Source organism: Gymnoscopelus braueri (genome assembly GCF_963280865.1).
Source record: "Gymnoscopelus braueri genome assembly, chromosome: 5".
In the NCBI taxonomy this organism is placed as follows: domain Eukaryota; kingdom Metazoa; phylum Chordata; class Actinopteri; order Myctophiformes; family Myctophidae; genus Gymnoscopelus; species Gymnoscopelus braueri.
The window spans coordinates 40,865,101-40,890,940 of NC_137606.1; the positions used below are offsets into that span (position 1 = coordinate 40,865,101).

A 25,840-nucleotide genomic window follows, 5' to 3' on the forward strand; every position below is an offset into this window, starting at 1 on the left:
GGTAATGTTCCTGATCCCTGAAGCTATTACGGAGGTAAATGCTAATTAGACAGCTTAGAAATAGTCTGAGAAATACATCAGGAGGAAAAATGCGTAAGCGGCGTGGTAGCATATTAATTGTTCGGTAAACAAAATCGTTCATACTCTCTGTGGTAATCAGAACAGCTAGCAGGAACACCTTTGTTTTTGTTTTTTTGTTCAAGGATGTCCGTCCATCAGTAATGCATTATAAGGGTATTTACTGTAGACTGAAAAATACATTAATGTGTCAAGTCTGTATGCATGCATGCCATACATCAACAGGTAGAAGGCAACAGTGATGGAAATAGCTGCACATAACGCCACGCTCAAACGAATAGGGTACATTTTATTATCACAACATGTCCTGTATATCGTCACAGTCTGTCGGGCAAAAACATTGTATCGCCACATTTTATCTCCTATTTTTTTTTCCGCAATCAATGTCCTATCTTATACTAAGTCGTATATGAAAGTGTCGCGCAAAAGTCGTCTACAAGCTCACATGTCGCAAAGTGAAAAGATTTTCAAAATCTTTGAAAATTAGGCATGCCAGGTTAAAGGTGGTTAAAGGTATCATGACATTCATTTTCACTTTTTTTATTTTCAATGTTTTATTTGAGGTTTTATGACCTCAATTACACCCAAAAAACCTGAACTTAGAACATTCAGTGGATTCTCTGTGGTCTGGGGTTTTCTGAATAATTAGGCTGAAAAGTAATCTGAGCTTGGCCCTTCGACAGTGAGGTCACAGTCGATTAATCCCGCCCACTCTCCTCCTCGCCCCTCCCCTCCCCTATCCTTTCCTTTGGGGGGGGCGGAGCAGAGGCGATGATTGACAGGCAAAATCCCTAACCAGTGACACCCGCAGGCAAAGATTTCTTTTTTCATTGCAGTTGAAAAGGCTTTAGAAATGTGAGAGAAAAACACCTGCCATGGATCACTGGAATGGAATTTTCACTTAAAACTTTTTGTACACTTTTGAAGGACCAGGACAAAGACTTTGAATGTGGTGTAAAATTGAATGTCATTAAACCTTTAAGTGTGTCTGTGGGGTTTATAATTATATAACCGATGGAAAGTAACCAAATAATAACTACATTGGATCCATTGGAACACCGGTTCTTTTTTTGTTTTAATTTCCTGTAAAGTAAAGTTTTTTGACATACCAGGTTTCTGCGGGTAGAAACCTCAACTCTCCAAAAGAAAATAGCAAAAGTAGCAGATCTACAAGCTCAAAACACGGCACAAACGAGCTTGTGGATCTGCTACTTTTGATGCTTGTGTGTGACGCTGTAGTGTGATCGGTTAGGGGGTAAGTAGGGCGTTAATTTAAGCAAAAACAAAAAGTTTAAAAAATACGAGGTTTATGACCAACAGCAACGATATGAAATGCTACGGACACGACACTTCGTCTTGTCATTTTAACAGTGTCATATTTTGCTAGTTGCTCTCACACCAAGCAACTTACGGGTGATTTATCTTTTATTTCGTGTGGAAATAGCAGATGTGCAAGCTCTACAACTGTAGATATAAGCTATTTCCAGTGCGCAACAAGCCACACCACCGAGTATAAATCAGGGCATTACAGTGAGGAAGCAGGTAAAGGGTTCAGTCAGTGTTATGCTCAAGGACACGGGATATATAATGGCTGCAGTGGGGATTGAACCCGGGACCTTCTCCGTTATGAGACTGTCACTCTAACTGCCATCTGTCCCCATTCTTTTTTATTTCCCTCACAGCTTAACCCATTAAGACCGGGAACGCATCCGTGTAACCACGTTAACTATTATTTTATACTTTGGCTACTCAAAAATAGCAGATATACAAGCTCATAGCGCGGCACCGAGTGCCGCGCTATGAGCTTGTAGATCTGCTATTTTTGAAAAATCGTGAACATTTTTTACTCAAATCTTTGCTTCTGGGGGGGTCCCTGGAACAACATATTTTGAGATGGGGGTCCGCGGCCTCAAACATTAGTTTGAGAAGCACTGATTATAGCAACATGACATTTTTCCCAAAACTGTTAGGATTTAGAAGACATTTTGTAGAATCCCCAGAAGCAAAAATTTGAGTTAAAAATGTTCACTTTAAAAAATATATATTCAAAGATTTACACAGTTTTCAAGACTTCAAAACTGCAGATTTACAAGCTCATAGCGCGGCATAGCACGGCACTCGGTGCCGCGCTATGAGCTTGTAGATCTGCTATTTTTGAATGGCCCAAAGAAATCTTAAAATGACACAGATGCGTTCCCGGATTGAATGGGTTAATGTGTGTCTCATAATACCATAACTGCAAGCAAATAGGCAGGCCCTGTCTCCCTTACTGTCCATGTCTCTAGTTATGTTTAATAAAACAGCACAGCGCAGATTCGATTTTAGCTTGCGAGTCTCCCAGGGAATATGAGCAGCACACATTTATAAACCATCCTCAACCCCACTGTAATAGGCTATAATAAAGATCTCAAAGCCGGCACTAGAGACTGAGAAACTGTTTAAAAATAAATAAAACATTATTAAATATTATTCATCGGTGAGGTGACTGTAATTGGTTGTGGACACAGCACTGTATAATTTGTCTTTTTGCGGCGAGGTGTGACCTTTTGTGTTTTATCAGCAGATATTACACACCTTAAGCGTTCCGTGTCAAACCCGGAATCTGACAAACTATTTAATGTTGCATTGTTTTTTGTATACTACAGGGAAATGTGTAAAAACAAATAAATACAATGTACAAAGAAAACCTGCATACTAAAGCTATTAGCACAGCCACAGACTGCCCTCAAACGCACGTAGAGCAGGCTACTACCGAGGTCACTAAGTGTTGTGAATATTCAAGTATCCTTTTCATAAAGCATTATGATAAGCACATGAGCAATCAGTGGTTAAAAAGTACTCGCAACCGACGCGTTGCGAACTTGTACTGTAGATCGGCTATTTTCAAATTGCCAAAGTATATATATACTGTAGGTCTGAAGTGGTTTTGTAAGTGTAGAGAGAGAGTGTAAGAGTAAAAGTACAATATTTGCCTCTGAGATGTAGAGGAGTAGAAGTAAAATACATTTTGGGGGTCATTTAGATAAAAAAGTACGTACGTTTTGGGGGTCATTTAGATAAAAAAGTACATACGTTTTTTTCAAAAAAACTGTTATTATTTAGAAGACATTTGTAAAGATGTGCAAAAATGTTTGTTTAAAAAAAAATAGCAGATCTACAAGCTCATAGCGCGGCACTCTGTGCCGCGCTATGAGCTTGTAGATCTGCTATTTTTGAATAGCCCAAAGACATCTAAAATGACAGCGATGCTTACCCGGATTGAGTGGGCTATAAGGGACATGGCATGACGGCGCTCAGACCTTTCGAATAGACGTGTGGCTCTAGAAAGACCATGAAGGTACTGGGGTAAAAAAAAGAACATCATTCACGTTTAACCAGTTTCAACCTGACATCCCTGTTTTGGGCAGGTCATCATAGACAAAGCTCAGTGGCCCTGAGGTTATGAGTGTCCACTCTGAGACTGGGAGGTCGGGGTTCAATAACCCAGGCTGAGCCATACCAAAGGCTGTGAAAATGGTAACCAATGCCTCCCTGCTTGGTACTACCCAGCATCAAGGCTTGAGATTTGGGGGTAAATCCCTGTGACATACATTACAAGCGTCACGTCTAGAGGGTGTACTTGTACAGCAAAGCGTCCTCGCTACAGAAACAGGATCAGACTCCTGACGAAGGCCAAAACGCTCGCCCCAAAACACAGTCGCCCCGGGGCAGAGCCGGCGGTATTCACCTGGTATTCCTAAACGTAACCTGAGTAAACTATATGCCTAAACCTAACCTTATTCTTAAACGTAACCTCAGTAAAAAGGGTGTCTAAACCTAACCTTATTCCTAAACTTAACCCCCAGTCAAACTTAGCCTGGTTCCAGACGAATCTGCCATTGCAAAAAAAAAATGCCCTCGGCAGATTAGGTCTGGCCCCTCTCAATAGAGATTGGATTTCTCTCCCTCCGAAGTTGTGAGGGACCAATCAGAACCCAGAATGCAAACATAGGGCGGGTTTATCACCAGGTGCAATTGTTGAATTTGCCCCTCGGAAATGCAGGTTCCACCCAGAGATTCCAGACTAATATCTACGCAGTGATATTAGTCGGGCCATGCCATGCCAAGTAAAACTATGCCTAACCCTAAACTTATTTCTAACCTTAACCTCAGTAAAACAAATACAAGAACACAAGAACCGCTGGTTCGCGAAAAAAAAATGGGGGCGAGCGTGTTTTGGGGTGAGCCTTCCGGTTACCCTCCTGACCTACTGTATGGCATGGCCCACATGGCTGGGACACGAATGGTTCCCAAGGCTACTTACTTATCGTCAAGGCATTTCAAAAATAGCAGATCTGCTCACAAGTTGTCGCAGTGAGACGCGCTTTGAGCTTGTAATTCAACTATTTCCAGCTAGTATAGCATAGTGCTTAACACTGCAGAGAAAATTCAGTACAAAGCACAGCAAGTACCACAATATGATTTACTCTCCTTTCTTCCCTGCCATCCCTTCAAGTTGACGCCTGCCCTTGTCCGACCAACGGTCCTTCAAGCGCCGGAAGGAAAGTGGAAAGTTTTATTTTCGCGGAGATGGAACAGCAGGACAAGGAAAAACGAATGGTCCTTGAGACAAAGAGCACGGCGATGCCACCCTTAACAGATGTGGTGATTCAGCAACTATTATTCACTACTATCCAAAGGACAGGAGAAATAAATGGTTCTCTATTGACCTGCTTTGCACAAACGCAATTGGCAAGAAAGGGAGATTCATTTGTTATCAGAGGCAGAGGAAAAGGGGACGTTTGCTACAATGGCCCCCGACGTTCACATGGCATTCAAAGGGAGGGGACTAAAGATATCCATTCAGTCTGGGAATGTGGGATTTTCATTTTTCTTTCTAACAGATGTACGCACTTCTTAAGCCCAGCTGACGCTTGCTGTGAGAGATGTAATTAAAGCAAATCCACTTCATTAGTCGGGAACTCCACCCACACACCTCTACACACACACACACATGCACGTACGCACAACACACACACACACACACACACACACACACACACTGCCACCCACCCACCCACACACACGCGCGCCCGACACACACACACACGCACACGCGCACACGCACACGCACACGCGCACGCACACACACACGCACACACACACACACACACGCGCGGATGAGCAAATTATACTGCAGTCTCATTTTTACAGCAGTGTATAATGATAATATAATGCACTTCCTTTGCATGGCTTTTTTATTGTGTTCAAAACACAGTTTTACAAAAAGCACTTTTGACCGTGATATAAAATTAACCATCAACCTCTTTTGTGGTCAATAACATAGGGGATCAATCAGTCTAAAAGGGGAGTATTTTCCTTTAATCCAGTTAGTTGAATGTGGAAATGGAGGGACCAACATGCTCAGAGCCGTGACAGAAAATCATTGCTGTCGAGCAGAAATCTCTTATCTCCATATTTGAACTTTGTGTGTTTTTTTTCTCGTAAATCAACGCCATAATTGATCCCACTACAGCGTCACACCACAGCCTCAAAAGTAGCAGATCTGCAGAAGATCTGCTACTTTTTGATGCTTTTGAATTTGAATCCTGAAAAGTAACAGTTTTGGACTGTATGAGGCTTCCACCCGACAGAGAGGATATTATGCTTGGCAACACAAAAAGTTAAATGTTTAATATCAACATGGCTCCATTACGCTAGTCTAGTAAACAAGTCCTCGGTTGCCAGAACAAGTCAAGCTGAGAACAAAGGAAACGGCACCGAAGCTTCAAGTCTAGTGTCACTCGGCTCCAATGCAAACCATTGTTCTATACACACTACAGCATCTAAACCGTGACGAAACACATTGAGTTCCATATCAATCTCATTTACAGTTATCCAAGTTGTTCAACAGGGATATAAATCCTTCACTTCCCTTAGAATTACATTTAGCCATAATCAGGCGATAACAGCTGAAAAGGATTGCTTTACTGTGGTTCTTTCAACATTCCACAACATTTCAACATTTCAACATCCTCTCCAATGAATCATCACCTTACCGTGGTGGAGAGGTTTGTGTGCCCCAATGAACCTGGGAGCTGTGTTGTCGGGAGCCTAGTGCTCCTGGTAGGGTCTCCCATGGCAAAGTGGTCTCGGGGGAGGGGCCAGACTAAGAATGGTTCACCAAACACTTCATGGACAATTCAAGACGAAGTGATGCGACCCGGCCCGGAGGAAGCCCGGGGCCCTCCTCTGGAGCCAGGCCCGGAGGAAGGGCTCGTCAGCGAGCGCCTGGTGGCCGGGCTAACCACGGAGCCCGGCCGGGCACAGCCCGAAGAAGGAACGTGGGCAGATCTTCGCCGCCACGTGGGCCCACCACCCGCGATCGGAACCAGTGGAGTCGGGTGCACTGTCAGATGGGTGGCAGTGACAGCAGAGGTTCCAGACGGACCAATCAGGGGCAGCAGAGGCTGACTTTTGGGACGTGGAACGTAACTACGCTGGTGGGGAAGGAGCCTGAGCTGGTGCGGGAGGCAGAGCGCTACCGGTTAGACCTGGTGGGGCTTGCCTCCACACATAGCAAGGACTCTGGAACCAAACTCCTGGACAAGGGGTGGACCTTGTTTTATTCGGGAGTTGCTCAGGGTGTGAGGTCTCAGGCGGGTGTGGGGATACTCACAAGCCCCCGGTTGAGTGCCATCACGTTGGGGTTCACCCCGGTGGACAAGAGAGTCGCCTCCCTCCGCCTAAGGGTTGATGGGGGGAAAACTCTGACTGTTGTCTGTGCGTACGCGCCAAACAAGAGTTCAGAGTATTCGGCCTTTTTGGATACCCTGCATGGGGTCCTGCATGGGGCTCCGGTGGGGGATTCCATAGTCTTGCTGGGGGACTTCAACGCACACGTGGGCAATGACGGGGATACTTGGACTGGCGTGATTGGGAGGAACGGTCTCCCTGATCTGAACCTGAGTGGTGGCTTGTTATTGGATTTCTGTGCTAGTCATGGACTGACAATAACAAACACCATGTTCAAACATAAGGATGCTCATAAGTGTACTTGGTACCAGAGTACCCTAGGCCAAAGATCAATGATCGATTTTGTAATCGTATCAGCTGATCTGAGGCCGTATGTTCTGGACACTCGGGTGAAGAGAGGGGCGGAACTGTCAACTGATCACCATCTGGTGGTGAGTTGGTTCAGATGGCGGGGGAAGCCTCTGGACAGACCTGGCAAACCCAAGCGTGTAGTGCGGGTGAACTGGGAACGTTTGGAGGAGACCTCTGTTCGGAAGGAATTTAACTCCCACCTCCGGCGGGACTTCTCTGGCATCCCTGTGGAGGTTGGGGGCATTGAACAGGAATGGGCAATGTTCAAAGCCTCTATTGCTAAAGCTGCGGCTGTGAGCTGTGGTCAGAAGGTCTTAGGTGCCTCAAGGGGCGGTAACCCTCGAACACCCTGGTGGACAGCGGTGGTCAGGGAAGCCGTCCGACTGAAGAAGGAGGCCTATCGGGGTATGATATCCCAGGGGACTCCAGAGGCAGTTGCAAGGTACCGACAGGCCCGAAGGGCGGCAGCCACAGCTGTGACGGAGGCTAAGCAGCGGGTGTGGGAGGAGTTCGGGGAATCCATGGAGAAGGACTTTCGGGCGGCACCAAAGTTGTTCTGGACGACCATACGGCACCTCAGGAGGGGAAAGCGGGGAACCATCCAAGCTGTATACAGCAAGGATGGGGCTCTGCTGACTTCAAGTGAGGAAGTCGTAGGGAGGTGGAAGGAACACTTTGAGGAACTCCTAAACCCAATGACATCATACCCACCCTCCCTGACAGGAGCAGAGCCTGAGGATGATGGGGGATCGGAGTCAATCTCCCGGAAGGAAGTCACTGAGGTAGTTAAACAACTCCACAGTGGCAAAGCTCCGGGGGTTGATGAGATTCGTCCAGAAATGCTGAAGGCTCTGGGTGTTGAGGGGCTGTCTTGGTTGATACGTCTTTGCAACATCGCGTGGAAGTCTGGGACAGTACCGAGGGAGTGGCAGACTGGGGTGGTGGTCCCACTTTTCAAAAAGGGGGACCAGAGGTTGTGTGCCAATTACAGAGGTATCACATTACTCAGCCTCCCTGGGAAAGTTTATGCCAAGGTACTGGAAAGGAGGGTCCGGCCGATAGTCGAACCTCAGATTCAAGAGGAGCAATGTGGTTTCCGTCCTGGTCGTGGAACAACTGACCAACTCTTTACTCTGGCAGGGATCCTGGAGAGGGCCTGGGAGTATGCATATCCGGTCTACATGTGTTTTGTGGATTTGGAGAAGGCATATGACCGGGTCCCCCGGGAGTTTCTGTGGGAGGTGCTGCGGGAATATGGGGTGAGGGGGACCTTGTTGAGGGCCATCCAATCTCTGTACGCCCAAAGCGAGAGCTGTGTCCGTGTGCTCGGCAGTAAGTCGGATTATTTTCCAGTGGGGGTTGGTCTCAGACAGGGCTGCGCCTTGTCACCTATCCTGTTTGTGATTTTCATGGACAGGATCTCGAGGCGAAGTCGTGGCGGAGAGGGTATACGGTTCGGTGAGCTAAGGGTTGCGTCACTGCTTTTTGCGGATGATGTGGTCCTGATGGCACCATCGGTCCGGGACCTTCAGCTCTCACTGGATCGGTTCGCAGTCGAGTGTGCGTCGGCTGGGATGAAAATCAGCATCTCCAAATCTGAGGCCATGGTTCTCAGCAGGAAACCGGTGGTTTGTGCAGTCCGGGTAGGGAATGAGGCTTTGCCCCAGGTGAAGGAGTTTAAGTATCTCGGGGTCTTGTTCACGAGTGAGGGGAGGACGGAGCAGGAGATCAGCCGGAGAATCGGAGCAGCAGGAGCGGTATTGCAGTCGCTGTACCGCACTGTGGTGACGAAAAGAGAGCTGAGCCAGAAGGCAAAGCTCTCGGTCTTCCGAGCAATCTTCGTTCCTACTCTCACCTATGGTCATGAAGTGTGGGTCATGACCGAAAGAATAAGGTCGCGGGTACAAGCGGCCGAAATGAGTTTTCTCAGACGGGTGGCTGGCATCTCCCTTAGAGATAGGGTGAGAAGTTCGGTCACCCGGGAGAGACTCGGAGTAGAGTCGCTGCTCCTTCGCTTGGAAAGGAGCCAGCTTAGGTGGTTCGGGCATCTAGTACGGATGCCTCCCGAGCGTCTCCCTAGGGAGATCCTCGCTGCACGTCCCACTGGGAGGAGACCCCGGGGCAGACCAAGGACCAGATGGGCGGATTACATCTCCACACTGGCCTGGGAACGCCTCGGGATCCCCCAGGAGGAAGTTGCTAATGTTGCTCAGGAGAGGAAGGTCTGGAGCTCTCTGCTGGAACTGTTGCCCCCGCGACCCGACTCCGGATAAGCGGTTGAAGATGGATGGATGGATGGTTCTTTCAACAGGTGCTGCTGGTCTCAATGATTCTCAAACGTTTTCAGGACAAGGACCCCAAAATTAATATGTATTTGGCCACAGACAACCATCTGAATATATTTTGTGCCAGGGAAACCCCATACATATACGTGTTGTTATTTATTTTTTATTTTTTCAATACCTTTTTGAAAATAGCCGATCTACAAGCTTGTAGATCGGCTATTTTCAAATAACCGATGTAGTGCAGTAGGTTTAAATTGGTTAAACTGATTTTGATGCTATATATAAAAAAAAATATTCTGGGGACCCCCTGGAACCCCCTCAGGTAACCCCTGGGGGCCCCCGGACCCGACTACTGTACATCCATTCCAATGACTATGGTAGAACACGTTTTTCTTCCAGTTTATTATTACTGTATCCCTCTATGAATTCACAAAGTCTCTCTGTGAGTGTATCTGTCCTTCACGCCTCTCGATAACCGCCCGACCGATCGGCTTCAAACTCAGCACGCATATCGCAGAGGACCCAAGGGAGTGTGTGGTGCATCGGCAGTTGTCCAGAACCGCCGATGCAACCGCTATTCCAACCTGTAGGAGTCGCTGGTACAGTGACAAAGATTGTCCAAAACCGCCCGACTTCCGTCCCGCAAACATGGCCAATTGTGTTCGTGATACGAACATGTGTGGATGCCCGGCAAAGCCGAAGGCAGCGCGTTAGAGCCAAACCCCCGTCTCCACAGTGGTGTGCGGGAAATGTACTCCTTCGCCACCCGAGCAAATACATAACCAAACGAATGAATTCCTTATTGTTGTGTCACGCCAACCTGGCACCTACTTTGATACAATGCAACATTGTTTGTGATGACAAAAGTGGTATTACAGCAACAACAGAGAGTTGCTCTGGGTAATTTCTTGCTTTCAAGCAGTGGTGGAAAAAGTACTACAATTCTTTACTTAAGTAAAAGTACCAATATTGCAATATAAAAATACTCTGTTACAAGTAAAAGTCCAGAATTAAAAATGTACTTGAGTAAAAGTACAAAAGTATTGGCATCAAAATGTACTTAAAGTACCAAAAGTAAAAGTACTAAATATTTGAAAATAGCCGATCTACAAGCTCACAACGCGTCGCGATGCGACGCGTTGTGAGCTTGTAGATCTGCTATTTTCAAATAGCCTATGTATAAAATAGGGCTAAAAAGTGGTTAATGTGTGTTTTATAATGTAATAATTTATATGTGCAAAGTAACTAGTAACTAAAGTTTTCAAATAAATGTAGTGGAGTAAAAGTACAATATTTGCCTCTGAGATGTAGTGGAGTAGAAGTAAAAGTATTGGAAATTGGAAATACTCAAGTAAAGTACAAATACCTCAAAATTGTACTTAAGTACAGTACTTAAGTAAATGTACTTAGTTACTTTCCACCACTGCTTTCAAGGGAGCCCTACAACACCTAGACCAGGAGGTTTAATTTAACCTTCTTTGACTCTTACTGCTGTTAATTGTCTCAATTTGAATGTGTTCTGGGGGGGGGGGGGACACTTGACTAGAAGCTGGGAGACTGGAAAACAAGCCTAAGTGGTTCTTTGGCTCATCTTTCGAAAGAGAGAGATATTTCAGTTAGCACACATATCACACCCTTGAATTCTTTTTCGCCAACACACTCGGTGAAGAGTCTCGACAGTCATCTGTGCATCACGATCACAGCCATTTAAAAAGAAATGAGCCTCTGCGGAAAAAGGCAAACCCGACAAAACCCAGGTGGCGTTACAGCTGCTGGCGGCCTCCGAAACACGGGGGAAAGCCAGGGTGCTAATTAAACTGTGAAAGCATAAATTAGCGCATTTTCTTCTCTTTTTTTTAATAAAAAAAAACAATGATTACCTTAGCTACAAATACCGTACAGCTAGCAAAGCATTTGTGCGTTTAGGAGGAGTAAAGTAATGACTTTGTTTGGGAGTATAAAGTCAAAGTGTATTTAAGCAAACAATGGAAGCTCAGCTAAGCTTCCCGCTGTGCCATGGTGCACTGTGCTGTGTGAACGGTGACTGGCTGCACTAAAACGACAGAAAAAAAGCACAAAGCACAGAAAACTAATGAGATGTGTGTGTGTGTGTGTGTGTGTGTGTGTGTGTGTGTGTGTGTGTGTGTGTGTGTGTGTGTGTGTGTGTGTGCGTGCGCGCGTGCGTGCGTGCGTGCGTGCGTGCGTGCGTGCGTGCGTGCGTGCATCTTTGTGTACAGCAAATACAATGACACCTGCAGAAGGCTTCTCACTTTAATCATAAAGTGTGATCGCCATGAACTTTTTTAATAAATTCCGACATAATAGAGGATCAACGGAGGCGCTGCCTTGCAGAAGCCCTCTGCGTGATACCCTATTAGATGAGCGCTACAGATGACTAACCTTTTGTGTTATTTTCTCAGCTATTTACCGTATACAGGCGGAGAAAAATCCAGGTTTACTGACTGAGTCACCGTTTTTTCCTGCGGCATCTGGGGGGGGGGGGTGTCTGTTTTGTGAGCATATAAAAATCCGCAGCATAGACATAGACGGTCACACCTGATGAGGTAAAGTGATATGACATGGCCCGGACACCCCGATCAAAGCGCTGAGGTGTGAGCTCTTCAATACAGAATTAACCCATTAAGACCCGGAACGCATCTGTGTCATTTTTTGATTTGAGCTAAAAAAGCAAGATTTTACACTTTGGCTATTAAAAAATAGCAGATAGTGTCGCGCTACGAGCTTGTAGATCTAGTAGAAAAATCGTGAAAATGTGTGCAAATCTTTGAATATATATATTTTTAAAGCCAACATTTTAAACTCAAATCTTTGCTTCTGGGGGTCCCTGGAACAAAATATTTTGAGATTGGGGTCGGCGGCCAAATACATATCATTTTGGGGGTCCTTGACATTAAAAGGTTTGAGCACCGCTGATATAGAAACATACGTTTTTCAGAAAAGTGTTGAGATTTGGAAGACATTTGTAGAATCGGCTTCAGGTCTTAATGGGTTAATCAAAAGCCGTCCAGTGGCCGGACAAATCATTAAATCCTGCTCACTGCTACGGCCCTGACGGCTAATCACGGGGCCAAAATTTCCAGCTGAGTAGCGTTTGTCTATAAAAATACAAATAGAATCTGTCATGGAGGCAGTGGAGCTTGCGCGCCGGCTCACTTCTTTTCTGCTGATCCTCCCCTGCTGTGCTTCCTTCACCATTAGAAAAGTCTGGAAGGCAGGAGCCCTGCGGGAATAGGAGCTGTCTTCCCAGGACTCATTTGAGAGGTAACAGGTACCACAAACAACACATGGAGGAGATAACGCGCATGCCATCCACCGGCGCGCTCCACGGGAATAAGTTGCCAAGAGGAAGGCGAAAGAAACACCCGTCTGATGAGGCAACAAGTCGGAGCTTTATGTTCCTTGCTGAGAGAGAGGAGAGGAAAGTGTTGTCATGGAAGCAGGGAGTGCTTAAACTAGAGGTCTTCACGGGTAATTTGAGCTGGAATTGCAATCTAAAAACCATACCGTCTGTTCTCGCCATGCTGGGTGGCATGTGAGTGAGTGCTGATGTTGCTTAACATCTTCCTGCCGACTGAATTATTTGTATGGACAAAGCACAAAATGACTTACTACTTACACATATTTTGGAATTATATTGGTATCGATGGCGACATCAGAGCTTGTTTGCTATGGCCCTTTATCCCATTCATGATGCCCCTAGAATGTCTATCTGGGGTCCGTTCAAAGTAGATTTTTGTGTGACTTTTTTGGCTTTTAATTTTTTTTTTTGCAAAAACAGCAGATCTACAAGATTGGCTATTTTCACAATTTTTGTGATTAAGTGCCTGAAATAAAGAGATCTAGCTCTGCTCTTCCTTGTATGTTACTATTATGTACAATGTTGGGTGTTGGGCTGAGATTTTGTTACAGGGCACAGATGGTCCAATTTGCATGGTATCAGAATGCAAAATGTATTATGAATAGCCTCTATGCATGGACAAGCAGCAACTTGTTAACCCCCCAAAAAACAGAGCACCAGCTAATATGCCAATACATAAATTGGAATTGACTCTCGATATATGCCAGGGGGGGGGAACAGGGTGCCCATGTGCTCCTCATTAAATTATTATTTAGCCTCAGATAGGTCCATCCCTCACAGTGTCTGGGGCTAAATTACATTCCGGGGTGACCTCTTTTAACTTCGTTTGCACCCTCCTTGCTGACACGGGAGATGATTAAGCAGTTCAAATGAAGCCTTATTTGAATTCTCGCACACGGCCATCATGTTCCCCCCCCCCCTCCCCCCACCGAGCCCTCTGGCCGTCTCAGCATTCCTGCTTGGTCAGCTCAGCTGTGAGGAGTGGTGGACGCGCTGTTTGCAGGCCCTTTTTCACTAGGGAGCCGTGGCTGCGTGGAAGGGGCCAGCGCCGGGGCCAGGCCCCCATGCTGCTTTTGCATTAACCCTTTAAGACCTGAGGCGATTCCTTAAAAAAAATCTAAATCCTAACAGTTTTTGGAAAAAAAATCAAAACATTTTTTTTTCACGATTTTTCAAAAATAGCAGATCTACAAGTTCATAGCGCGGCACTCGGTGCCGCGCTATGAGCTTGTATATCTGCTATTTTTGAATAGCCAAAGACATCTAAAGTGACACAGATGCGTTCCAGGTATTAATGGGTTAAGAGATGCTAATGCAGGGAGGTCGCAGCGTCTCAGATATATCCACAGCTCAGCGTGAGCGCCGAAGCTCCCCACTGGCAGCCTCCCCGGGAAACAGAGGGCCCTCTGAGAAGGCTGGGGGCCCGAGCGAAACACATGCTGCAACAAAAGCACCGCAGGCTTCAGTGAGCAGAGCTCGTCAGCCGTATACAGAAGCCTCGGTTCGGTGCTCTTTAGAGAACCAAACTGAGAGGAGAGGGGGGGAAAAAAAGGAAAATAACAACAAACACAGTCGGACACACATCTTGGGAAGATGTTAATGTGAATAACAACATGCAGTTAGACCTTCAACATCCGGCAGAACATCCTTTTAAGCCCCGCGCTCGTGGGCTTGAAGAGCACCTTGGGCAAACGTAATCTGAGGTGATAAAAAGCCACCTGTTTTTCCAGTGCAACGGCCACACTGTGAGCCAATTATTTCAGGCATACGTAGATCTCTGTATGATGTTTACTCTGCGGCGAAAAATACAAGGAAATATTGCCCAGGCGTCGCCTCAACTCAGAATTTCAATCTTTCTTCAGTGACTGACCTGCGTGTCAGCCCAGGTAGGATTTGATATTCTAGTCGTCTTTACAATGCTGACTTTTGAATTAGCTTTTGTGCTGGTGTAATTCCCCCTGAATAACCTGAGACGCATACTAAACGCCAGATCTACATAATGTCCTGCGACTTTGGAGCCACAAAGCCTTTTATCAAACAGAGAACCCGGCATCCACACACAAAATAGAAAGCATTAGCTTTCCTTTCCCCCTCCCATATACCCCATAGACACACTTTAGAGGATACAGTGTTGGCCATGTTAGCCTGTGCTTTTATTATCCCTATACTACTATATACCCTGGTCTATACCACAATGACCCTCATTGTGGTGAGTCACTTTGAGAAGTTTGTGGTGCAAAGCTGAGGGGAGCCGCCCCCCCACCACTAAAAAGTTTAACGTACTTGAGAATGAACATTAAAGGTGGTTTAAGCAATTTTTTTTGGGGGTTAACCCATTAAAGGAGGAGTTCACCCAAAAAATTACTTATTTTCTATCAATTGCACACCCTATGAAGCCTTGAATCCATGGATTCTTTTTTGTTTTTGCCGCATTCTTAAGCTAATAATTTGATTCCCGTCTCCTACCGGCTAATGTATCCGGTAGGAGACACAAAGTAGATTATTTGTGTCTCCTACCGGAAATACACACGGTCATCAAATTATTGTCTTAGGAATGCCACAAAAACTAAAATAAATCCATGAAATCAAGCCTTCATGGGGTGTGTAATTGATAGAAAATAAGATTATTTTTGGGTGAACTCCTCCTTTAAGACCTGAGGCGATTCTTAAATTTTGTTTCTAAAAAGAATCGAAAAAAATAAGTTTCAAGATTTTTCAAAAATAGCAGATCTACAAGCTCATAGCGTGGCACTCGGTGCCGCGCTATGAGCTTGTAGATCTGCTATTTTTTGAATAGCCAAAGAAATCTAAAGTGACGTTGCGTTCCAGGTCTTAATGGGTTAAAACATGCTCGGGTGTTCAGTAACAGCGATCCCCCCATCTCTCCAGTTCTACAGTAAACGTACATGTTCAGGTGGAACACCAATTTCGTCCAATCCGGAGGGAGAACCCATTTATCAGCTCCAATTGTATAGTGTTCCATTTGTTTGTGCCATTACTTAATCATTTCACTTGATTATCTTGTAATCTGTATGTGTTCTCTCTCCTAATCAGATGCAATTCGTGTCCGATTTGTATTTGTTTACTAAAGACCCGATGAGACGAGGAGACCCCCGTTACTGTATACTCTATAGCAATGATTACTCTGAGAATATAGTCATTCAGCACAGCAAATCACTTACAGCACCTTTAAATGTACTTGGAATACATCAATAATGCATGTCCTTGGGTAGATTAAATAGTGTCACTGCTTTTGATTAGCCAGCAGGAAAGATGCTATATATGCTCTATATATACAGTAATCACACCTAATCAACCCCTACCCCATAATACCTCACCTGAATTCCACTAACCAGATCTAAGTGGCCATTTTGGACCGTGATAACGGCTTGAAATTGAAACTCACTCAGTCATCAAAGTCAAGGGGTTGCCGCAATGGAAGTATACATTGTACTGCTCGCTCGCCACCAAGGAAGAATAAAATGATATTTGACACACGCTCACACACACACAGACACACACACACACACACACACACACACGCACACACACACACACGCACACACACAAAAATGCAAGACATGCAGTTTGGAGTAAATGAAACCAGCAAGCCTTCAATGTTAAGTCATTTGGATGCAATCCCGGAGAAGGCACGAGGAGGCGTGGAGCAAACTATGGCTCATTAGATGGTTTAACCCATTGATACCTGGAACGCATCTGTGTCACTTTAGATTTCTTTAGGCTATTCAAAAATAGCAGATCTACAAGCTCATAGCGCGGCACCGAGTGCCGCGCTACGAGCTTGCAGATCTGCTATTTTTGAAAAATCGCGAAAAAATATTTTTTATATTTTTTTCAAAAAACTGTTAGGATTTAGATTTTTTTTAAAGAATTGCCTCAGGTCTTAATGGGTTAAGTGAACAAAATAGCGGAGGTTCTCTTTCTTATTGTAATTGGCTCCTTACCGCCAAAGACCTTCAGCGATCACAACGGTGAAAAATGCGAAAGTAGGATAGGAAAAAAAAAAGACCAATTTGCATAATGTACTGCTTTATTTACACGCAACTGCAACGGGGTAAAAGGCCCTCGGTGTGGAGGACGACGACGACAACCGCCTGGAGCCGGGCACTATGTGACACTCGAAAAAAGGAGCTGCAGAGAAGGTTACAGCCACAGAGCAGCATGCTACATCCTGCTACATTAACCCATTAATACCTGGAACTGTGTCATTTTTTTATTTGAGCTAAAAAGCATTATTTTACACTTTTGCTATTCAAAAATAGCAGATATACAAGCTCATAGCGCGGCACCGAGTGCCGCGCTACGAGCTTGTAGATCTGCTATTTTTGAAAAATCGAGAAAATGTGTGCAAATCTTTGAATATGTATATTTTTAAAGCGAACATTTTTAACTCAAATCTTTGCTTCTGGGGGGTCCCTGGAACAACATATTTTGACTGGGGTCTGCGGCCAAATACATATAATTTTGGGGGTCCTTGACATGAAAAAGATTGAGCACCACTGATATAGAAACATATGTTTTTCAGAAAACTGTTGGGATTTAGGAGACATGTAGAATCGGCTTCAGGTCTCAATGGGTTAAAGAAATGTCACACTGCCTTAAGTTGTCTTGTGGAAGCAAGCGGGGCAAGGGGTGGGAGGGGGGGGGGGGGGTCCAATCTTCAATCCTCTCCTACCCCTCACTGACAGCCCCGAGCCAGACCCTAAACGCTGTACCTATGCAAATCACAGGCATTGTTAAAAGACAAATCTTCTGCAGTAAAGATGCCCCCTCCACACCCACACACACACCCACACACACACACACACACACACACACACACACACACACACACACACACACACACACACACACACACACACACACACACACACACACACACACACACACACACACCCACAGCCGTGTGACTGCCGGGGCGACCGGCATAGTCTTGCTGCGGTAGGAATTAGGGGGAGATTTGCGGGTGGGCTTAATAACTCATTCAAGTCGGCTTTCTGAGGCAGTTCAAGACAGCCACGGCACTTTGGGAGTTTGATGTAATTCCAGCCTGTGGGCAGCCTGCCTCGTGAAACCCAATCAATTATTTAGGACATTTTTATTTCACGTCACGGTCCGTCGGTGCCGGCGGGAGACGGAAAGGAGCCGTTTCGGACTCTAAAAACCGCTAGTTTGCAAAGTGCGGTCCGGGGTCCACCAGGGGTCCTTGACGGGGTTCCCCAGCAAAATGAGGAACTGTTTAACCCATTAAAACCTGAGGCGATTCTTTAAAAAATCTAAATCTCAACAGTTTTTTGAAAAAATTCTGGAAAATATTTTTTCAATATTTTTCAAAAATAGCAGATATACAAGCTCGTAGCGCGGCACTCGGTGCCGCGCTATGAGCTTGTAGATCTGCTATTTTTGAATAGCCAGAGAAATCTAAAAGTGACACAGATGCGTTCCAGGTATCAATGGGTTAAACACAGTTTAGAAACCTGACCTGACAAATCTTCTGTTATGGGGGTCCCTGTCACAAAATCCTTTTGAATGGGGGTCTGCGGCCGGGCCGGCCAAATACATACATTTGGGGGTCCTTGAAATGAATGTTCGAGAACCACTGGGCTAAAAGACATACACACTACATAGTATTTTCAAATATATACTGTATATATATATATGTTTAAAAAACACACACACACACACACACACAAAGTAAAACAACCTTATTGAGCATGCATATTCATTACTCATGGGAGAAACACAACATGAATCCCAGTGTTTGAATGACATCATGCTGATATATTATTAAAAAAAGAGAATATGCAACATGATACACTTCCTAGGATCGTGTGTTTTGACCGTAACAGTAAACATCAGGTTACCATCAGCTAGTTTTAATGATCCACACATTTCTTTGTGCCAGCATGCTGTAACATGTGTGCGTGCGTGCGCGTGTGCGTGTGTGTGCGCACATACAGTATACACGCATACATTTCCCAAAAGGAAATGTATGCATGTATTCAGTGTGACCAGAAGCAGGGATGAGACATATCCCCACCGGCCATAGAAATGAATGACCAGAGGGCCAGATATCCTCCCCAGCAGCAAATCCAGCCCTGAGTGGCAGCCTCTGAGAAGGGCAAGAGGAATGAAAGCCTGACATTTATTAATGGGAAATCACATCGGGATCATCCCAAACTAATCTCCCCTCCTCGGCAGCAGTGGGCTCTCTCTCTCTCTCGGGGGTTTAACTACTTCATCGGCTTCGCGAACAAGCGAGTCGAGAGCGCTGTCCAACTTTAGCTGCGTTAAGAAAAACAAAAATACCAAACCATGTTCTCTGCGAGATAAGCGACAAGTCTCGATAAAACTTCAAGAAAGTCACTGCTGACACGCGGTGCCTGCTTAAAGGATTGTATTGCGCCTGGTGTACGGTAAACGTTTCTATTGCATATTTCCCTGTCAGTGCTGAGGAGGAGGATGTAATTATGCGATGCGTCCTGGCTGCTGTAAATTTCATGAAGTGAAAGTGATTCATGTAGGCTACACCCACCTGCATGCATTAAAACAGAACAGAGATGTCTGACAAGCATTCCCCCCCAACCGCGCGCGTGCACGTACGCGCACATACACACCCACGCACGCACACATGCGTGCGCACACACGTACGCACACACCACACACACACACACACACACACACACACACACACACACACACACACACACACACAGTGTATCTTTGAATTAAAGCCGGTAGGGCTTTGCAGGCCTCTCTTCAGAGCCCCTGTGCATGTCCCGGGGCTATAGAGTGGTTCAAAGTTGCCCCGCTCTCTTGTGGTGCTCGGTAAAGTTTTTTTTTTTTTAAAGAAAGAAAAGGGCCACACTCTAGCCCATAGCCATGGTGTGTGACCCACTACAGCACAATACGCCCAGCAGGGGGCCACTGCTTCTAACCTCTACAAAAAGCAACAGTAGTGTTTCATTTTAAAGCCAACTCACCATCGGTTCTTGCAGGGGCAGGAGCGTACAGGTTCCCTGAGCCACTTTTAACTAAGAATGAATCGGGGCCAAACTCATCCTCAGAGTCAGAGTCCGGGGTTGGCTGAGCTGCACAGTTACCTAGCAACCCTCCCTGGCTCTCATTGGCTGCAACAAGGCAAGGGGGAGGGTATGGGAGTTGCTCGACAGGGGAGGAGGAGGCAGATGAACAATGCAGCGGAGGACCTGTAGACCACAGACACAGACAGCACATGGGAGGGGGGAGGGGGGGAGAGGGGAAGGGGAGGGGTTGTGATGAAATAAGGCACAATCACAGGTGACATCGCATGACACTGAACAAAAACTAAAACTAAACCTGAGGTGGCACTGTGATTCACACATAGGGTCATTATTGCTGATTGGCCTGGGTTAGGGAGTTTTAAATTTAAATAAATAAGTATGGTTGCTGTCGGGCAGAAACCTCTTATCTCCATATCATTTTTACGTTTTTACGTCAATTTATTCTCAAATTCGTCAGACCACAGTGTCACACAAAAAGTAGCAAAAATAGCCAATCTACAAGCTGGAAACGCAGCACATCGTGGCACGTTTTGAGCTATTTTTTAATTTGAATCCTGAAAAGTGACAGTTTTGGACATACAAGTGTATGAGGTTTCCACCCGACAGCAACTATATATATATATAAAGTGTATACTGTATCTCTTAATTAAGAATACATTTCGGTGTGGGAATCCGAAGTAGAGTTTCTGAGCCTCTGCGGGGTTTTTTTTCAGTGTTGCAGCAGAAAACATGACATGTGAGACTGAACTTAAATAAATGTTGCACTTCAGAAAAAAAGGAGAAAAAAACTGTTGCTACAGTAGTTAATCTGCCTCCCTTCCCACCACCTCCAAGCTCAGAGGAAATTATGTAAATAACCACTGCAACGACTTAGAGAGACAGCGAGGAAAACATGGCTAATGAGTTATGGATCATATATTTTCTACACGCAGCATTCTTTGGGGTTAATTATTTCCTTCCATTATAAAAGAGGAAAGACCCAAAATGCGAGGTATTAGCCCCACACTGACAAAGCAAGTTGTGTTTTAGAGAAAACCCCCTACACATATCTTCCTGTATAAATACTATAAACCTCAGCCCTTACAATTATATCGAAATGACTGTAATTAGTACGCTACACATGCATGCTGTATCTGGGGCATCCCACTCTGCCAGTCTACACACCATTACACCATATTATTACTTCAACACTCTAATTTGAGTAGCCTTGCAACAGGAATATGAATTATATATGCCCAGAGATGGTGGAGTGGTTATGATGCCCGCTAGTAGAACATCGTGAATCCTGCCAGCACCCTCTTCTACTTATCCAGCTCAGCTTTCCTCCACTGTCTCCCAACAGTAAAACACTGTTAGGGGGAAATGGGGGGAATGGACTGTCCATTAAGAAATCATATAAATGACATAATTTAGCTTGATTTATAGTGTTCGCTGGCAGCGCTCGGGAGCTGTAGAGTACGCAGCAATCTTCCGATATACTGACAACAGTCCCTACAACAGTTTCAGTATTCCGGGCTTATTGGCTCTAGGCCTGTCACGATTATTACATAATCGCCTGATGGCAATTATTTGAAATTATCTCAATCATTTTTGCATGATTGTCGTTATTCTAACTTTTTGTGTTTTTTCGTAAATCAACGCCCTACTTGACCATACTACAGCGTCACAGCTGAGCTTGTAGATCTGCTACTTTTGAATTTGAATCCTGGGAAATTGTGGACGTAATTTATCGTCTCTGTCCAGCCGACAGAGACGATAAATTAAATCTGTTGAGAAATGTTCAAACATTTTCAAAAATACTATTTCAAAGTATGAAATCATTAAATATTGCCTGTTTTGGCCATAGTACATTATTTTGGTTTTAACAGATTGGTTTATCTGTGTACTGTAGGTGTGTGTGTGTGTGTGTGTGTGAGAGTCTATACATAGAGCTCCACGTCATCTAATAAGAGGCATTGATCAACTAATATTTCCATGAAGCACCAAAAAAAGACAGTTTCCACAAATGACGCCATGATCAGACAGATGATAATGAACGCTCTCTCCCCTTCATGCTGTTGTCCCTCTCCCTCCCCTGGCATGGGCTGTTTCAGAACAGGCGAGGCTGCACAACATCATTATTAACCCATTAAGCGAACGTATGTTGCTATGTCAGTGGTTCTCAAGCTTTTTCATGTCAAGGACCACCCAAAATGTATATGTATTTGGCCACGGACCCCCATCTCAAAATATTTTGTTCCAGGGACCCCCAGAAGCAAAGATTTGAGTAACAAATGTTCGCTTTAAAAGATATATATATTCAAAGATTTGCACAAAGTTTCTCAATTTTTCAAAATAGCAGATCTACAAGCTCATAGAGCGGCACTCTGTGCCGTGCAATGAGCTTGTATATCTGCTATTTTTGAATAGCCAAAGTGTAAAATAATGTTTTCTTTAGCTCAAATGTAAAAATTACAGATGCTTTCCAGGTCTTAATGGGTTAACATGAAAAATAGGCATTTACACAAATGAACATTATACCATTATCTTATTATAACCCACCAGCATAGTGAAAACCCAACCAGGCCAACGCAGAGCAAGCCACCCTGTCTGTACCTGAGGGGTTTGTGTTTGAGGAATAATAGTAGATAGCCTATATTGTAGGCTACTAGATGTGAGGGCCGCGTAGCCCGAACCTCTAGTTGTTTACAAAGCCTAAAAGGAAAAAAACGGAATCGTAATCATGTTTTATACAGTGTGTTCCAGTGTTCAATGCCAAAAACATAATTAAATCGTTAATCACAATTATATGACAATAAATCATCAAGTCAAAATTCATGATTGTGACAGCTCTAATTGGCTCCAGCCTGTACCACTGTCACCAAAAGTTGATTCCCTGCACGGCTCCAAATAATGTGTGATTAAAGGGACTACACCATGAATTTTTACTTTTTCTTATTTTTTTGTGTGTTTTTGGTCTCCCCTACCTCTCTTCTATCCCCAAAAATACCCCAGTTTGAACACTCAGGCTTTCACAGCAAATCTGGGGTTTTCTGTAAATTGGTCTCAAAACAGGCCAAACTGGTTTGTACCCTGACGTCACGTCACGTCAGGGTACAATCCCTCCCGTTTTTCAGTAAAATATTTTTTTTTTTACTTTTTCCACACAGAACCAGGAGATAACATGCATACAAATTGGCTCAATAGCGCCCCGTGCCAAACAGGACAATGTGGTATTGCAGGTGAAAGTGCTTTATAAGCCAGAGAGAAGTTAGTTGGAATGAGTATATCTGAGGCTTGATTTAGGCTCAAACCTTTTGAAAAGCGTTTGAGGGACATAAACAATATGATATTAAATATATATATATTGTTTTTAATTCATGGTGTAGATCCTTTAAGTATGGATGGTGCTGCTCTAAGTTCTCCCGTTTGTAGCACGTCACGTGCTACAAACGGGAGAACTTAGAGCAGCACTGTAACTTTCCTCTTCTACGCCATATTTGAACACGGTTTCCTGCGCAAGAGCAGAATGTTTGGACCATTGAGCTAATAGAGCCTGCCTGCTTGCTCAGCCTAGGGATACAAAATTGTGTCAGATTCTGTGTCTATAGGTGAGACATGACCTTTGAAAAGAAGACTAGACAAAATGACATTTTATTCATACAAAAAAAGAAGTTACATAGTGCTGCTTTAAACATCATCCCTCCAGAGAACAGGGGCATCCCTCTGGCACGTTTGCCATCTACAGCCGTCTCTCTCTCTCTCTCTCTCGACGCGCAAAAAAAACTATTCCAGCTGACCGGGTCGTCATCCAGCCAGACGGATAACTTTCCACCGTCCCTGTAATTATCCCTGCGGAGTATTAAACTGCGAGTCACTGACTCGCGTCGAATTAGGAAACAATTAGTGCTATTAACATATGAGCCACGGCCAAACATAAGCAAACCGATGCCCAATGTCCCGTTGAGTCACAGCTTGTGCTTTACATTATCCTCCACACACACACCGCACAGTCCATTTCTCTCGGATACTCCCTAATGCCCGGGCGCCGTGCGCGGCGGTAATGGCAGCAGAGTGCGCGGTGGCCAGGCCGCGCGGTGGTTTAATAGCTGTGCCACTGTTGTCGTGCTGGGGGATTATTTTGGGACCGGACTGATCGCGGAGCGGGACCACTGCGGCGGACAGCGCCATTTATGGGCATTCCCGACCTCTGTTTAAACGATCTCATGGGACCTCGTTTAGTGTGAATCAAAACAACAGCGCGACACTCCACATGAGTCCCGCCTCTTACACCGCAGCAACATCTGCCCGTCTGTTCTGAGAAAGCGGAGAAAGAATGAACTCGTAAGTCTTGGTGAAGTGGATGGGATCGTTAAGTCTCACGTGGTCAAGACAGACACCCATCCATCGCTCGTCATCAGTTCCAGAGACGGAGGCTCTGAATCACATTGTCAGCGTGTCTGGGTTTTGCCCGGGGAAATCTCAGGGAAGTCTCTGGGCTGTGATGGAAGGCCGTGGTTGGTCTAAGGAGGTGTGTGATTGATTAATTAACTACTTGAAGGCTAGGGGTCTCTGTACCTGGCCACCTCCTTTTTTCCCTCGAGTTTGTAGATCGTCTCTTTTCGCCGAACGTTCGCCTATTTTCACCCATTATGACATGCCCAGAATAGGGACGCAAAAGGGTTCATATGGTTAATTACAGTCTGTCACACTTTTCTGTTTGGCTTTTTGTGTTTCAATAGTTGTGCCCCAGACATTAGATATCTGTTTTTGATTGAATACTTTATTAGACAGAAATGCAAAGAGCACGAGGACTATATAATCGTCTGGTTACTTCAAGGCTACAGCCGGTACAGACATAATGATCTATGTGACCCATTCTGACATTGAACATCTGACAGTTCCCTGAAAGAAATTTAAAAAAAGTCCTCCTCCTCCTCCTGCAAAAAAAAAAACGAGCGGTCAAAGTCGTCACGTAAACGGGGTCAAGGTAGTGCACGCTCCGGGGTGACATAAGCAACGTCGACAAAATGTTCCACTGTCTCGCTGCGTTTAATTCATGCTGGCTCACACGATTCCTGCATGACCCACATGCACTGGTAGAGCCAGGTGGAGAGAGAGGGAGAGGGGTATAGTAGGCAGAGAACCACAGCCTGGGATGCCTGCTTTAACCCATTCAATCCAGGAATATCTTCTAAAAACAGTTTTCTGAAAAAACGTATGTTGCTATATCAGTGGTTCTCAAACTTTTTCATGTCAAAATGTGGCCGTTAATTATATGTATTGGGCTGCGGACCCCCCCATCTGAAAATATTTTGTTCCAGGGACCCCCAGGAGCAAAGATTTTAGTCAAAAATGTTCCCTTTAAAAATATATTTATTCAAGATTTTTCCAAAATAGCAGATCTACAAGCTCATAGCGCGGCACTCAGTGCCGCGCTATGAGCTTGTATATCTGCTATTTTGTGAATAGCCAAAGTATAAAATAATGGTTATAAGTCAAATCTAAAATGACACTCGGTTCCCGGTCTTAATGGGTTGGCAGGGATATTCAACTAGATTAGGCAGGGGGCCACAATTGTAAAATAACTTGAAGTCGGGGGCCACAAGACCGTGACAACAAAACCGTTTGTTGTGTGCTATAGGTCCAATAGGACACAATAATGGACACATTATGTCCATTATGGTAACTTATTAGGGCCTGCTTCATACTGCATTCATGCATTTTGATGTTTGATAGGAAAATGTCTGTGTCAGTCCTTTGTGCTTAGATTTTGATATTAAGAAAATAGGACGTAGATATTTCAGTATGTTCTGTGCATGGAAGTGTCTTTGTGTGAAGATAATTGGAGGCAGGCTGGCAAGGTGAAGTGTGTACATGTTCGTATGAATGAAAGGTTTTTTATATTTAGTTTTGAGCACCCGGGTGATAAGAGCACAAGCTCTTATGGTGTGTTTGAAGTGGAAGAG

The 25,840-nt window shown here is 44.8% G+C and overlaps 1 protein-coding gene across 1 annotated transcript in view; it reads right to left on the reverse strand.

Moving 5' to 3' along the window:
* Positions 1 to 25,840, reverse strand: part of tenm4 (teneurin transmembrane protein 4) — a 319,789-nt gene that overhangs the window by 191,627 nt on the left and 102,322 nt on the right. Inside the window, exon 4 of the mRNA XM_080429457.1 lies at positions 19,833 to 20,057. Coding sequence (XP_080285583.1) covers positions 19,833 to 20,057 — 225 coding nt within the window. The remainder of the gene's footprint in view (positions 1 to 19,832; positions 20,058 to 25,840) is intronic.